The 13,458-nt window shown below is 38.9% G+C and overlaps 1 protein-coding gene across 3 annotated transcripts in view; it reads right to left on the bottom strand.

Moving 5' to 3' along the window:
- Nucleotides 1-13,458, bottom strand: part of LOC130919528 (protein unc-13 homolog C) — a 291,333-nt gene that overhangs the window by 263,473 nt on the left and 14,402 nt on the right. For all 3 annotated transcript variants that reach the window (XM_057842330.1, XM_057842337.1, XM_057842322.1), the window contains exon 2: nt 2,918-7,152. In XM_057842330.1, coding sequence (XP_057698313.1) covers nt 2,918-6,977 — 4,060 coding nt within the window. In that variant the 5' untranslated portion in view covers nt 6,978-7,152. The remainder of the gene's footprint in view (nt 1-2,917; nt 7,153-13,458) is intronic.

Below are 13,458 nucleotides of genomic sequence, written 5' to 3' on the forward strand. Positions count from 1 at the left end.
ACCCTCAACCAAAAAATTTGGTGTGTGACGACATACAGTATTAGATACTTATTGGACGGGCGGAAAATTGCCCTGCCAACTTCATTCTTACAATCTTTGTGAGCGAGAGGCGTTTTATACTCAACAGTGACAGGGTATAGTACAGTAACAGCTTTTTTTAAGGCAGTAGAATTAAGGTTACGGGGAGATTCTGTCATTGTGGCATGTACATATGTATGTACTGTATATGTATTCATTCTTAGGCCCTGTGGACACTAGTTCATTTCTTGTCCATTGTAACCTTGGCGTAAACTGTCATAAACTGAGAATCCTCTGTGCGCTTTTGTATGTTTAGATGTAAACTGAGCCTGACATTTAGTAAAGTTTATAAAGACCCAATTAGAATGCCCAAATTCTCTAAAAGTTTGCGGAGATTCCCTGATGAAAACAGCTCTACTGAATCAGTATAATTTAAATCTGGGGGTATCACCTACACAATACCAGAGGCTCTTCTCTCCCTGTAACAGCATTTTTCATAGCTACACTTTCCTAAGAAATGATGCACTAAGCATAAAATTGGTGTACCTCCTTCAAACTTCACTAGCAGTAGACCTCTATAAATATTCTAAGCAAAGCTGACCTGGTTACAGAATGCCCTTGGGAGCGTGAATTAGCATCTGAATACAGACACTGCTATAGCCAGTTGAAGAAGGGAAAGCTGGCAGGAGTGGCAGCATTGCTGAGACTCCCTTCACAGCTCGCACACAGACCAGCCAGCACGCATCAGAGCATACTCATGACGAGCACACATCGGCTACGTGGAATGGAGGCGTTAAGCTAATGAGGGGTAGAATATGCATGTGTGTGCTTCCAATTATGGCACTCTTTTTACCATCTGTGGTTAGATGTTTCTTTTGTTTGGACACTTTCTACCGACTCTAAGTAGGTCCATAATATTTAAAGACCGCATGGATATATTTCTACAGGAGCATTTGGTTTACAGTGGAATTCTATTCCTACTGTGACAATTTCACCCAGATTCACACAAATTAAAATGTGCATTGCCTATTGCTAAATTACGTGCTAATTTAGTTGCAAAGAAAATTTGAAGTTTAAAACCTGCAGTCATGCATTCGGTGGGTAATGCATAAACCCCTCAGTGTAGTGAGAATCAAGGGATTTATATTAAGTAGAGCTGTCAAACGATTAAAATTTTTTATCGAGTTCATCACAGCTTAAAAATGAATCGTAATTTATCGCAATTCAAACCATCTATAAAATATGCCATATTTTTCTGTAAATTATTGTTGGAATAGAAAGATAAGACACAAGACGGATATATAGATTCAACATAACGACTATTTGTTTATTACAACAATAAATCAACAAGATGGCATTAACATTATTAACATTCTGTTATAGCGATCCATGGATAGAAAGACTTGCAGTTCTTAAAAGATAAATGTTAGTACAAGTTTTAGAAATTTTATATTAAAACCCCCCTTAATGTTTTCGTTTTAATAAAATTTGTAAAATGTTTAATCAAAAAATAAACTAGTAGCTCGCCATTGCTGATGTCAATAATTACACAATGCTCATGATGCTGAAACCCATAAAATCAGTTGCACCCAAGCGCCAGCAGAGAGCGACAAAACACCAAAAAACACAAGTAACAAGTGGACATGACACTGTGCTGTCATTTTAATCTGTTTGAGCGGGGCATGTGCGTTAAATGCATCAAATATTTTAACGTGATTAATTTAAAAAATTAATTACTGCCCGTTAACGTGATAATTTTGACAGCCGTAATATTTTTTTTTTGGGTGACACAAAATGGGTGTTAAATGAAGAAGACTGAGCAAGATAGAAAATATGAATCAATATGGATCGGAAGTTACAGTCACAATTGTGAGATGGTGCATTTTTATGGTACGCCTGTGTTAGTAGTCAAATATTTTAACAGTGGTTAATTTTTTTCACTTGATTGAATGTTAATAGTGTTGTACCATTACTTGTATCAGAGTGGTCTCCGGTACGACATTAAAATGCTGGCGTCAGTAATGACGAGTATTAACAACAAATGTTCCGATGTCATACCTACTCTTTTACATTTTTTTTTTGTTACAAATGCCATAAAAGCACAGATGAAAAATACGACTTTGCTAACATTTAGATTTGGGTACGGGACACAGTGCCAGTTGCGTATAAAAACTGTTTTTCAAATGGCATGATATTGGTACAGTATCGGCTTCAGCTAATGTGCAACAGTTGTGTATTGGGATCTGTAAAAGGTGTGAAAATTGGAAGTATTCAAAATCTGCACAAACCAGAGGTACACATTTTGTATAACCTCAATTGGATCACATTCCCTCTTGCATTTTGTTGTCTGTATGTGTGGTACAGTTTAGTGCAGTGGAAAGTAGCAATGATCATGACAGTGATCATTCCTGACAGTCAAGGGAAAAACATGATATGACAACATCAACTAAAAGCAGAAAACAGTTCAAACTCTCTGTGCCAACAAGGTATATAAAAAGGCAAATAAATAACATGTTGTGTGTTTTTCTTTAAAAGTCCTGTCTGGAGACCACCACACACAACACTTAGGTGTGAGTCAATTTGTCAAAGAGTCAGTCTTGTCAAAATAACTGTCTTAGGATCAACTGTCAGTTGTGTTTTGATGATATACTTAATTATTGATAGCTATTCAGTTGATATAATATGGCAGGTCCTGGGATGCTATATGTGTGCTCATTCCATCATGCCAAGTAAGGACCTAATAACAAAAAATCACATTTCCTCATACCTTCACATTTCATTTACGAACAAAAAAAAATGTTGTACGATAATACAATGTGTAGGGAGAGTTTTGTCTTCACTGCATGTTGTCAGGAGTAGGTATAGCAACATTTTTGTAGTAAATGTGAAGGAGCCCTACCTCCTGCCAGGATCTGTTGCTCCAATTCAGCCATCTGTTTCCGGTAGGCCCTCAGAGCAGCCTCTTTAAACGTCGGTCGCATACGCTTCTTTGGCGGTGCCTCAGCAGGTTTCTCCTCTGTGATATCTTTGTTTTCTTCCTCCTCAGGTAACTCCACTTTTTCAGGCACCTCAACAGTCTCCTCGACCATCTCCTCAATCGCTTCTATATCCTCATCGCCCTCTTCCATCTCCTCTGTTAGGTCATTTTCCTCTGTCTCGTCGGGTTCCTCGACATCCAAATACTCGACCATTGCATCATACTCGGCTGTGTCCTCAGTCACATTGGTTTCATAGTCTTCACTGTACTCCTCGTCATACTGCTCGTCCAAGCCGCAGTCATACTCTAGGACATGTGCTTCATGGTTCGCGTCACTGTCTCTTGTGGCACTAAAGTCTTCAGAGGTTTCGAAATCTTGAGGGACATTATTGTCCTGAGAGGCATTGATGTCCTCAAAATCATCGTTATCCTGAGAAGGCTCGCATTCCTGCACAAGTTCTTCAGTTTCATTAACATTAGTCCTGTTCTCCAAATTTGCCAGAACCTGTTCCATCACCTCAACATAGTGGGTCTCACCATCCTCTGATTGTTCAACAGGTTCCTCCTCAGCACCTTTGATTTCCTCCTCCTCCGGTTGGTAGTAAACAGGTTCCTTCTGAGCAGCTGGTTCTGCAGCAGAGGGCGAGTTAGAGGTCGAGAGTGTGCGGAAACGCCCCATAAATGTTGAAGAAGAGTTTGCGGGCTCCTCAGGAGGTGCGGGAGCATTCTGTGGCCCTGACTTCCACACAACTTCCAGAGCTGATTTTGCCCTTTGCAGAGTAGAACCGAAGCCAAAACCAAAAGACTTTTCACTTAGGTCTATACTGAGCCTGCTGCTCCATGACTTTGGCACCTCCTCGACCTTCTCTGTTCGAATCTCACTCTGACTGCGATACATAGTTGTGGATTTACCTTGTGTTTGTTGAAAGCTGTGATTGACATCAATTTCAGGAAATGTTTCCTTTGGAACTGCTTTCGATGCAACCTTTGGAGTATCTTTAGCAACTACTTTCGGGGCATCTGGAGAGACTATTTGAGGTGATTGACTTGGGGATGCTTTAGGGGATTCTTTGACAGGCACCTTTGGGGTCTCTTTAGGAACTGGTGCCTCTTTGACCGGAATGCTTGAATCTTTATTCGATGGTAATTTATTATTGTTGTTGCTCTCCTTATTCAAAACGTTTGGTATCTCTTTTGGAAGTACCTTTGCAACTTCTTTGGAAACCTCTTTACCACCAACTTTCTGTGCACCTTGTATAGGTGCTTTCGAACTGATCAAAGGGGATTGTTTAGGGGATACTTTAGGGGACTCTTTTGGGGATTCTTTGGGAGTTGAAGCTGGGCTCACAATTGGAGTTATTTTAGGGCTCTCTTTTGGTGACTCTCTTGGGCTTTGTTTCGGCGTCAGTGCCTGGGAAACTTTTGGGCTTGCTTTGCTGACTTTACCTATCTCACTGCTTATGACCTTAGGCGCTACTTTAGGTACATCTTCATTGGCAGGCTTACTGGCATATCTTGTTGTTGGTTTTGGGATGTCTTTGGGGAGGGCTTGAGGGGTCTCTTTCACTGCTAATTTCTTCTCTTTCACTGGCTCTTTCGGTGTGGCATTTGATGTCACTTTAGGTAAAATCTTTGCAGATACATGTGTAATTTCCTTTTCCTGTAATCTGGGGGTTACATCTTTTGGTATAATTTTAGTTTGTTTACTTGAAGTTTTAGCTGTAGCTTTTGACACTTCTTTAGATGGAACTTTTGCACTTTCTTTTGTTACCCCCTTAGAACCCCCTTTAGACTGGCGTACATGTGCTTTAGTGGACTCACGTTCTACGGGGTTAATTATGTGGGTGGTTATTGGTGGCAGGGAGGACTCTCTGTTAAGCATCATAAACTCCTCCTCTCCTTCAAATTGTAAATCAACTTCTTGGCATTTAGTTATATTCTCTGGGAAACCTGGGATGGTGGATGGGTCAAATGGACTACTAACCTCTATGGATGCTTCCAAGCCTGAATCAGCTCCTTGCTCTATATGATGCCAGTCTTTCCAAGGTGACAGGTCTGCTTGCAATGAAAGTTGGGATCCACTGTAGTGACTTCTGTCTCCAGACATGCAGACGAGTCCATTACTCACTCCACTGTCAACAGTCTCTGTTGTCTCAATCTCATTGTGTTCATAAGGTTGATTTCCGTGGCTGTGTTGGTGACTGGGGCTACCGTACCAAGAGTATGCCATGTCCTCTTGTTTCCTCTGCCACAGTTCTTGATCTGAAGAGGATAACAGGGAACAGCCATTTGTCCGTGTAAAATATTGACTCTCTGAAAAGTCCTCTGAGTATGACTGGCAAAGTTTTGAGCAGTCTGATTCCGAGCGACTAAGTTTCGGTGTGGAATAGTCACTCTGAGAGAGCCAACCGGATGTCACATCAGAGTAGTAAGCCTTCCCATGTTTGTCGGAGTCATAGTAGGAATCATCGGCATAGTGAACTGCACCTGAGTAGCTCGCTTCTTCTCCTGACCGACTGTGGTCGTGGGATCGTCTTTTCTCTGATTTACTCTTGTGAGTAGGCTTTGAAATTACCATTGCATATTTGTTTCTGCTCAGTTCATCTAATTCCTTGTCACTGTCCATGGAGTCCCAGTCATCACTCTCTACTACTTTATCTTTCCCTGATACCTTAATATCCATACTTTCATAGGTTTGTGAGGAGGACATCGCTTTGTCTTTTCGCTCTTTCCCTTCTCTAGTTAAGCTGTCGGTGGAAACTGTAATTCCAGTTCCTTTAAGTTTATAGCATTTTTTCAAGACTAAATCCCTATCTTGAGGTGTTGCGAATATAACTATGATTGGGCGAGGCTTTGCATTGGAACATTCTCGTTGTTGCCCTAACCGGTGAGCGAGCTCTATTTTAATAGTTTTATGGGCATCAGTAAGACCCATTTTGTCTTTTAGTAATTTATATATAAGGTGTTCTGTTTTCTCTGATCTTTCTTCAGGAACATTGAGGAAACGCAGTGTTGAATTATTAGCCTGGTGGCTAATTTGTTTTATGTAGTCATGGATGTCACGTGTTTCTCTTCTCGACTGGACAAATCCCGAGCGGAGTTGCTCGATCTCGCTCTGAACTACTTCCACACTGCTGGAAATCTCGTCAATCGAGCTCTTTAGGGCGTTGACGTGGCCACGTAGTTCGGACAGTTCTGTCTCTATCTGGCTGATCCCTTGAAGTTCTTTGAAGATCATTTCCATGACATCCTGCGTCTGACTGATACATCCCGTTGATGAAGAGCCAGGCTCCAGAGTAGAGCTTTTTTGCTGCCGTCCTGCCCGGTCCAAGGACTTGCTCCGGATGCCGAGGGTTTTCCTCCAGTTGCTCACCTCGGAATCTGAAGAGACGCATTCCTGACTCTTTTTCCATTTCCTTAACTTGCGAAGAGCGCCTAGCCGGAGAGTGTGCAGACTGGATCGTTCCACTCGTTCACCCTCAGAGCTCCCATCAGAAGGAGCCAAACTGATAAGGCTCTTCCGGTTCCTTCTTACTGGCATAGTGTGCGATTTATGCTCATCCAGTCTACGGACAGGCTTTGCGTCACTCAGTGTGTCGGAGTAGCTACTGTCGATTGAAATAACTTCGGGAAATATGCTCTCATTGTTGTTATTCAAAAAAGGGGCGGTTCTAGGGAGTCCATTTGCAATGGCCACACGATAACTGAAAGTGGGCGATAGGGATGAGCAGTCGTTCTTGCCGTCGTCGTCTTCCAGCGAAACGTTACGTGCTGAGGAGCATTTGGAGATCTTTTTAACAGTAGTCTTCACTGTATTAGAAAGAGTTGGATTGTGTGCTTGCAGGTCAGTGGTCAATTTTGTTGGCTCTTTATTTTTACTTCTCTCTTTCTTCTTGATTTGGTTTGCCAATTTCTTTGTAAACATTCCTTTGCAAATCTTTTCAATGTAAGCTGATATAATCTTGATAAGGGTAGAAACCATGGATGGCAACGCTGAAGACTCTGTAGCGTTAACAAGAGAAGGAGTACATTGAGAAGAGACCACTGGCACGGTGAGGACTATCAGCTTGTTCTTGTGGAGAGGAAACCACTTTGAACCAGAACCAAGGCGGTGAAGCAAATAGTAATCGTGTTAAACTCCAGGAAAGGATATCCCCCTGAAAGGACAACAAGAAATATGTTATTTTTATTTGCACAATTCTGTATCATACTGAAATTTAAACTTTCATTCATACAATGAATGAAATGAAAAGGTCACCGAATGATTGATTAAAAAATTTCCCAAATCATTCCAGCACAAGACAAATGGTGATGTCGGATACACAGCAAAAATTCCATTATGAGATATTAACTAATTCAACGTTAATGACCTGTGCTGACGTTTCTTTCTTATGCAAAATCATGATGTTTATGGCTCCGTACTTGAATCAATCAAGTAGTGATAATACAATAACGCAGCAGACTACGCATGTAAAGGTGGTGTGCTGAACATTTAAACAGTCTGTGGTAGCTGCTGGAGACATTTGTTTACCAACGAGCGTAACCGGCCAACTGAAAGAGCAATGTTTGTCATCTAGGGGGATTTGACAGCTGCTCCACATTCGTCCTGAAATTCACAGTTTTGATGCAACTATAGTCTCACTGCTGGCAAAGATTTGCACACATCAAAAGAGCTGTTACAGCTGTTTGACCAGTTGTTAGTCTTATGGAATACAAGCATAAAGAACGGACCCTTTTCATATTAGTTGAATCTCTACGTTTGAACATGATCAGAGTGTCAAAATGAATTTTGTCATCTCTCACTGAACTACATATTCTAGAATCCAAGTTCAAACTGCCATTATTGTGAAACCTTTAAGTTTACGGGGATTTTTACACCACTCACAAAAAGTTAGGGTTATTTGGTTTCAAGGTGAAATTTCATGATACACCTAAATGCTGGCTAACTTTGACAGAAGATCTTTAATTTGACTTTCCTTAAATTTCTCAAAGGACATTTTAGATTGTCTAATATTTCAGTATATTTTGCATAACTTGCAAGGAAGACCTGCGAAAAACACGTTTTATTAATAAATGGAAACATAGGGGAATAAATATTAAATCTTTAACCTCAGTCTTGAAGAGGCCTTAAAATAAATGGTCAAGAAGTCATAATAGTAAGGTTAATTAAGCATCCCAGGAAACCTCGTAATTTTATTCTTTTCGCGAGTGAAAGTTTTTCTACACTTTGCTTGGCCAGTTACTTATCTTGAATCGTGTCAAAATCAGCTGCCGAGCGATCACCCATTAAGAAACAGTTGCCTCGGGTGCGGCACCATCATTCATTATATGACGGCAATAATGAGGACACATTACCCATATTTGGCTGGAAAAACAACACTCTTTCTGGATTAGGAAGACCTGTTTAGTGCTATAAAGAAACTTATCACAACTTCTATTCACCTTGCATGAAAACAAAAGATTTGATGTGCCTTGACATTGCCACACAGACCAAGAAGTGACGTAATCCTGCTGTCGGATTCGGTTAATCAGCATGCTGCTAAGGGTTTTTTGGGACACCTTTTTAGTTGGCCAATGTCAAGTTAACCTATTAACATCATTCATCCTGGACCGCTTTTTCAATGTTAGGCATCACAAGCCCTGCAGTCATAGCCCACCTACGCAACTTCTACTGACTGACCTCCTCTGGAGACAGTGTGAGTACAGACAGCACTTGATTGACATCTTCCATACAGATCTTTATTTTTTATTGGATAAGAGTGTCTGAGTTTTTTACTTTATCATCATTATATGAAATATAATTCAGAGAGCCCTGAAGGTATATCTCTTTTTTCAATTGGACAACTTAATCAACAAGTAACATCAAAAACACCTTTAAGCTTTTGATGGTGAGGGTTTAAACAACATTTGCAAAGTATTTCCTCATTGCTATTTTTTGGTCATAGGATAAAAACAAAATCAGACTGCCAATTCAGAGAGGAAATACAATCTTCTAGGCTCAAGCAAAACATCTTCAGCTTCTAATTACCTGTCACTGCCTTGATTAGTTGTATATAATCGACTCTATACGGTCTAAGGCTTGGGATGTTATCAAAAAATCCTAACAGGCAAAGTAAGATATATATCTCCTATCATTATTTTTTTAACATATGAATGTTAACTTACATATGGTTTTGTTTGTTTAGTTTGTGCTCTAAAATACGATATGCATTGAATTTTTCAAGCTTTAATTAGCTATCTCAAAGCTAATATAGAATGGTCGATGCCATTGTATAAAAACTACCAGTAAACAAGAACCAATCCAAAAAAAAAAAAAAAAAAAAACTGAAAAGAATCAAGATTATGGCTTCTCTCAGCAGGCCATCTTTGACTGCGAACACAGATACAGTCATTGTATGATTACCTCATACTACATACACACGAACATTGGAACGATAGGTATTACCGGGGGTGAAAGTGGGCCAGAACGGTCCGGAACACAGTTCCGCTATAAGATTCAGGGCCGGAATGCTGTTCCGGTACACGGTGCTTTGATTCCAATAATATGACGGCTACTGTCAAAACGCTATGTTAAAAAAAAATAAATAAAAAAAAATGCTAAGCTGCCAAGCATGCATTTCATCTCCAAGAAGAAGACAGTCTACCACCATCAGATTTACATACACAAGTGTTAACAACAAGCATAATAAAGTGCTTGTGTCGCGTAATCTGTTTCCACCGATATTTATTATTTATTTTATTCCACGGACGGCACGGCGGTTTCCCCAGCTGTTGCAGTTATCTGAGTCTGACGATGATGAGTCACATCAATGTGCAAATGCACGCAGCAAAGCAAAACGCCTGGACTAATTTTTCTGTTCAATTGGCTGACATACTGACATATGATCAGCAGAGATAGTTAGCTCTGATTGGTTCAAACGTGCATGTTTTCTGAAACACCAAAAAAAAAATAAAAATAAAAATGTTGAATTGATGCGACAAAAAAAGGGCAATGCAATAGAAAATGGATCAAATCTTTAAGAGCAAGGAAAGAGTTGAGGAGGTTTATTTATCGTATTTAGTTTTATTTGCTCTGATGGGGAGGTTCAGAACATCCTAGCTGTCAATGTGCACTTTGGACTTATATTTGTTCATTTATGTTTGGCTACTTATTCATTTCCTTATGATTTCAAAATTCAATGTTTGCGCGATCTTCAAAATATATTCCATTTCACTCTGCATAATATAAGTCTTGTACTTATTTTTCTGAATGTATGTTACTTATATCTTTATTATTAAAAAAAAAGAAAGAAAGCAAAAGTAAATGTTTACATTAACTGCAATTTTAATATAGATCCTATGTTCTTAAGTACTTAAAATTGAGATTTGGCATTTAGTATGTGAGGAAATGAGGGAAAATAAAAATTAGGAGATGGAGGTTGAGGTTATTGCTAATACAATTTTGAATGAAAATCAGTTTTTGTATGTGTTATTGAAATGACTGTACCAAAACAGTTTTCTTTGCATTTCAATAGTTTTAGGAGGTTCGACCCCCACCCACCCACCCCGCCCCCCCTCAAAAAAAGAAAATGAATAAATAAACAAAATTTCTGGCTTCGTGGCAACCTTCATGTCGGGGAGTTCCAGCAAGAAATTCTAGCCACTTTCACCCCTGGGTATTACCTAGTTCCGGAGGTGGGTAGTAACGCATTATATGTACTCCGTTACATTTACTTCAGTAACTTTTTGAGAAAAATGTACTTCTAAGAGTAGTTTTACGGAGTCATACTTTTTACTTTTACTTGAGTAGATTTGTGAAGAAAAAACGCTACTCTTACTCCGCTACTTTAGGCTACACAAGAGTCAGTACATTTTTCCTTTTTATTCTACATATTGGATTTATTATTTTTTTTGCCAGCGATGCTAAGAGTAGCACTACTAATTTCACCAATGAGAGGTCCCAACAATAATCATATGACTACATTACACCAATCAGACACAAGCTTGCCGTTCTATGATCACGCCAGCCTGTTCAATAACGTGGTGTCTTTAAAGCACTGTAAAAAATGAAGTATTTGACATACAGGGCTGCCCTCAACATGACTCGAAAACAGATTTAAACCTCTCTCACAGTTTTTATTTGACACCGATTGACCAAGGAAAACTGGAGATATGATCCTTTTAATTTCATAATAGTAACTATGAAGGAACTATGCACTATTCAAACCAGGAAGTATTTTCCCACTAGAGGGCACTAATGCTCTTTGGATGAAAAATGCTTTTTTTTTTTTTTTTTTTTTTTTTTTTTTTTTTGTCTCGCTGGAATTCAATGATTTTTTTTTTTTTTTTTAGCTTAATGTGATTATGTAATTTGTTATTGTACAGTATAATTGTAACAACACTTCATATAGATAAGTTTATGTAGAGAAAAAAAAATAACATTGTTTAAAAAAAAAATGAAAATAAGCAGTCACTCACAATGTTACTCATTACTTGAGTATTCACTGGATACTTTTTTACTCGTAATTGCGTACATTTTTTGGATGACTACTTTTACTTGAGTAATATTATTTTGAAGTAACACTACTCTTACTTGAGTAAAATTTTTGGCTACTCTACCCACTTCTGCCGAATTCTGAAATCAGTAGCAAAAAAAGGAGACTTGTAACAAAAATAATGCTTGTAATACTGTATTTAATAACTTTTAAGTCTGACAATCTGCGATTTTGGATTCAAGCAATACGCATGAAGTTGATGCACATGATTTCCTTTCACGAGCCACACAAAATTATGTGGTGGGCCTGAGCTGTTTGACACTCTTGATCTAGACTAGAGAATGCATTTCTACTGTTGAGCCAAAATGTGGATTATTGAAATGTACAGTACTGCGAGACTAGTATTAATGTAGCTATTGCTACTGCAAGTCTGATATTCAAGGGCGACCAATGAAGGCATGCTTTATGCAGAGCATGTAGCAGTAACCTTGAATGAGACTAATGTTTTGAGCAGATGATTGATGCTGGATGTTGTTTTCCCTAGTCTTACTAATGGCAAATTACTTTTGGGTCAAATAATTTTCACTGTTAGATACATTAGTACAGAACCTTGAAAAAAACTCAAGAATCCTACTTCATCACTATTAATGGTTATGTGATTTGCACTTTGGTGTAAAGCAAATGTATCAACTTCTCTAACGACTCATTTTTAGGCATCTCAGTTGAAGCATTTCAATAAACATCGCCCCTAGTTACAAACCTCCATTAACTAATTATCACACTGCTCTACATATTCCCATCAACCTTCCAAAGCTTTATTGCCAGTCTCAGTTAACTGTTAAACTGCCCAGCTGCAACTTTACTGCCATGCCTTGCTACCTCATTCATCGTAATCTAATAAAAAAATCATCTAAAACTATAATCACCTGACCAGCTCGCAGCATACCAAAATGGCAAACACATTCTCATATCCGAAGGGCGGCATAGGTTGATTGCCAATTATCCTCCAAACAACCTCTTGTCCGCGAGTGTTGTTGACACCTCCCTCAGTAGTGTTTCCTGTTTGGACACAAATAAACCCAGCTGGCTTTTTAACACACTCTTGTTTCGTTAAAAAATACAAGACCTGTGAGTCAAAACACATTTGCTCGCTCAAAAGATGATCACGCTTGAGCGTCATATTTCCTCCCCTAGGTGCCGAAAAAGTAAGTCAGTACTGTTAATTCTGCGTTAGAATCCCCGGTTGATGGGTTGAAGTTAAGGGGAGAGACACAAGGAATTACATTGTGCTTTAATGTGGGCTTTCATACCCCTGCAGCTTCAAATTATTAAATAAAAACAACTGTCATGCTTTTGAATAACTATGCATGGTGTCATCTTAAAGAAGACATACTATATTATGCATTATGCTCTCATATTTTAAAACAGTCCCTAAGTTGTTTTTTTTTTTTTTTTTTTTTTTTTTTTTTTTTTTTTTAAGTCATGTGACCTAGTTTCATGGAACTACTCCAAAGATCGAGAAGTCTAGCACACTTTACGTCAGTGTGGAGGAATAAGAATTTTAACTTGTGGTTCCCTTTTTGGTGTATGGCGAAACTTGACAAGTCACAAAAACTGTTGACCCGTACAAGTCTAGATGCAATGGTGATACTGTCTATACAATTGATTGCCTATAAAAGGGTTTACCCCAGTGCTTTAGAGACCAAATGTGAAGTAATTTCATAAAATGCCAAATAGGGTCACAATTAAAGTATTTAAACATTGTCCAACAAATAAAGCATGAAAAAATAACGTATATGTTGTATATTTGACAAAATAATTGCGTTTCCGAAGTTCGAGCCTGAAAGGGCACGAACCCGGAAGTGATACGTCACACCGAGAGCAGCGATGGCAGCACTCCATACGGCCGCCATACAAAGCCCTTAAAACAATTATTCAGACAGCGATATAAGCGATAGATCGAGCGCAAGTGACGAGATCCAAGTTTTT

Source organism: Corythoichthys intestinalis, chromosome 1 (assembly GCF_030265065.1).
Source record: "Corythoichthys intestinalis isolate RoL2023-P3 chromosome 1, ASM3026506v1, whole genome shotgun sequence".
Classification (NCBI taxonomy): Eukaryota; Metazoa; Chordata; class Actinopteri; order Syngnathiformes; family Syngnathidae; genus Corythoichthys; species Corythoichthys intestinalis.